The sequence below is a fragment of the Glossina fuscipes genome, unplaced genomic scaffold, assembly GCF_014805625.2.
Source record: "Glossina fuscipes isolate IAEA_lab_2018 unplaced genomic scaffold, Yale_Gfus_2 48564, whole genome shotgun sequence".
NCBI classification, from domain to species: domain Eukaryota; kingdom Metazoa; phylum Arthropoda; class Insecta; order Diptera; family Glossinidae; genus Glossina; species Glossina fuscipes.
Genome location: NW_023999430.1, coordinates 1 through 1,362, shown reverse-complemented (window position 1 = coordinate 1,362; position 1,362 = coordinate 1). Strand labels below are relative to the sequence as shown.

Genomic DNA, 1,362 nt, shown 5'->3' with positions numbered 1-1,362 from the left:
GCTCTTACCTTCTAAACGCTTTGCTGGTGGTAGTGCATAAGAGATACAAATCGAAGCTAAGGAGTCGGTATATGAGACTACACCCAAAATCTTACGTCTAATCATGGCAGCGGTGTTGCTGGAAATTAAAGTACCTGCAAGCGTAGCTCAGTGTACACAAGTCCCTCAGAAAGTTGCTTACAAGAAGTTAGTGTACCGCATATACAATTAATTCAACGAAACCAGTAAAAGTTTACATACATCTGCGTATGTCTGGAAACGCCGAGCCGTCGTTGGCTGTAGAGAAATCTGAAACGCAGCCAAAGGCACTGCCTATCGGTTTGGAGGATTTGGATAAAGCAAATTGGAACATTTCATTGCAAGTGTACGTCGTAGATATCCTTAATTACTTAAAAAGTCGCGAGGCTGAATTTTCGATAGACGATTACATGAAACGTCAAGTGCATTTGTCTAAATCAATGCACGCTTTGCTTGTGGATTCGATGGTAGAAATCCAGGAAACATTCGAACTTAGTCAAGAAACTTTATATCTGTCAATGAAGGTAGTAGATTTTTTCTTATGCAAAGCTGTTATCAAAAAGGATAAGTTGCAATTACTGGGAGTGTCTGCTCTACTTATAGCAAGCAAATTTATTGAGGGTACATTTCCTTCAGTTAAGTACTTCTATTGCAATGGTGCATACAAGCACGAAGAGCTCATACACATGGAAAAGTGTACTTTGCAGACCATTGGCTGTAATCTCGGCATACCACTCTCTTATTGCTCCTTGCAAGGCTATGCTGCGTGCGGGGAAGTAGGCATCCCAAAATGGCTGCAGCCGGTTTATTCATTGCTTTACGTATGGTTGGCGAAGAACAAGCGTGGAATACTACTTTGGAATACTATTCCGGTCATAAGTTAGTAGATTTTGCAGAAAATGTGGCAACATTATATACGGTGCTACATCGCAAATCGAAGGACGACATCAAGACTATACGTAACAAATATTTACATAAAATATTTCATGAGCTGGCTGAAGTAGTGCTGATGACTACTAAGAACTTATTTGAAAAGCCTATCAACTTGACTTTGTGCTCAAACACTGCACCTCTTACTACATTATGAAGGGGGCGAAGTGATGGAGATGCTCCATAACACTCATTTCTACTAGTATAGTCTACTTTAATATATAAGCAGATATTAAATAGGAAAATACGAAAAAGTTGATATTTAGCTATAAGACAAAACCACTACAATTTGTCTTTTTCGGTTGAAATATTTGCATTACTATCTAAATTTATTTAGTATGCTAAGCTTTTTGTCTTGTTACGCTTCTTCTAAAATTACTTTCGTCGTCACTTTCTAATCGATATCACTTTTTA

General features: G+C 38.3%; 1 protein-coding gene across 1 annotated transcript; it reads left to right on the top strand.

Moving 5' to 3' along the window:
* Positions 1 to 248: 248 nt before the first annotated feature.
* On the top strand, positions 249 to 1,105 carry LOC119643054 (G2/mitotic-specific cyclin-B3-like). Its single transcript, XM_038042408.1, has 2 exons — positions 249 to 658; positions 775 to 1,105. The coding sequence occupies exons 1-2, from the start codon at positions 249 to 251 to the stop codon at positions 1,103 to 1,105; spliced, it is 741 nt and encodes a 246-aa protein (XP_037898336.1).
* Positions 1,106 to 1,362: the final 257 nt, after the last annotated feature.

Coding starts and splice junctions, on each gene's coding strand:
- LOC119643054 (XM_038042408.1), top strand. CDS start 249: ATGTCTGGAAACGCCGAGCCGTCGTTGGCTGTAGAGAAATCTGAAACG. Junction 659..774: donor GGTACATTTCCTTCAGTTAA/GTACTTCTATTG, acceptor GCTCCTTGCAAG/GCTATGCTGCGTGCGGGGAA.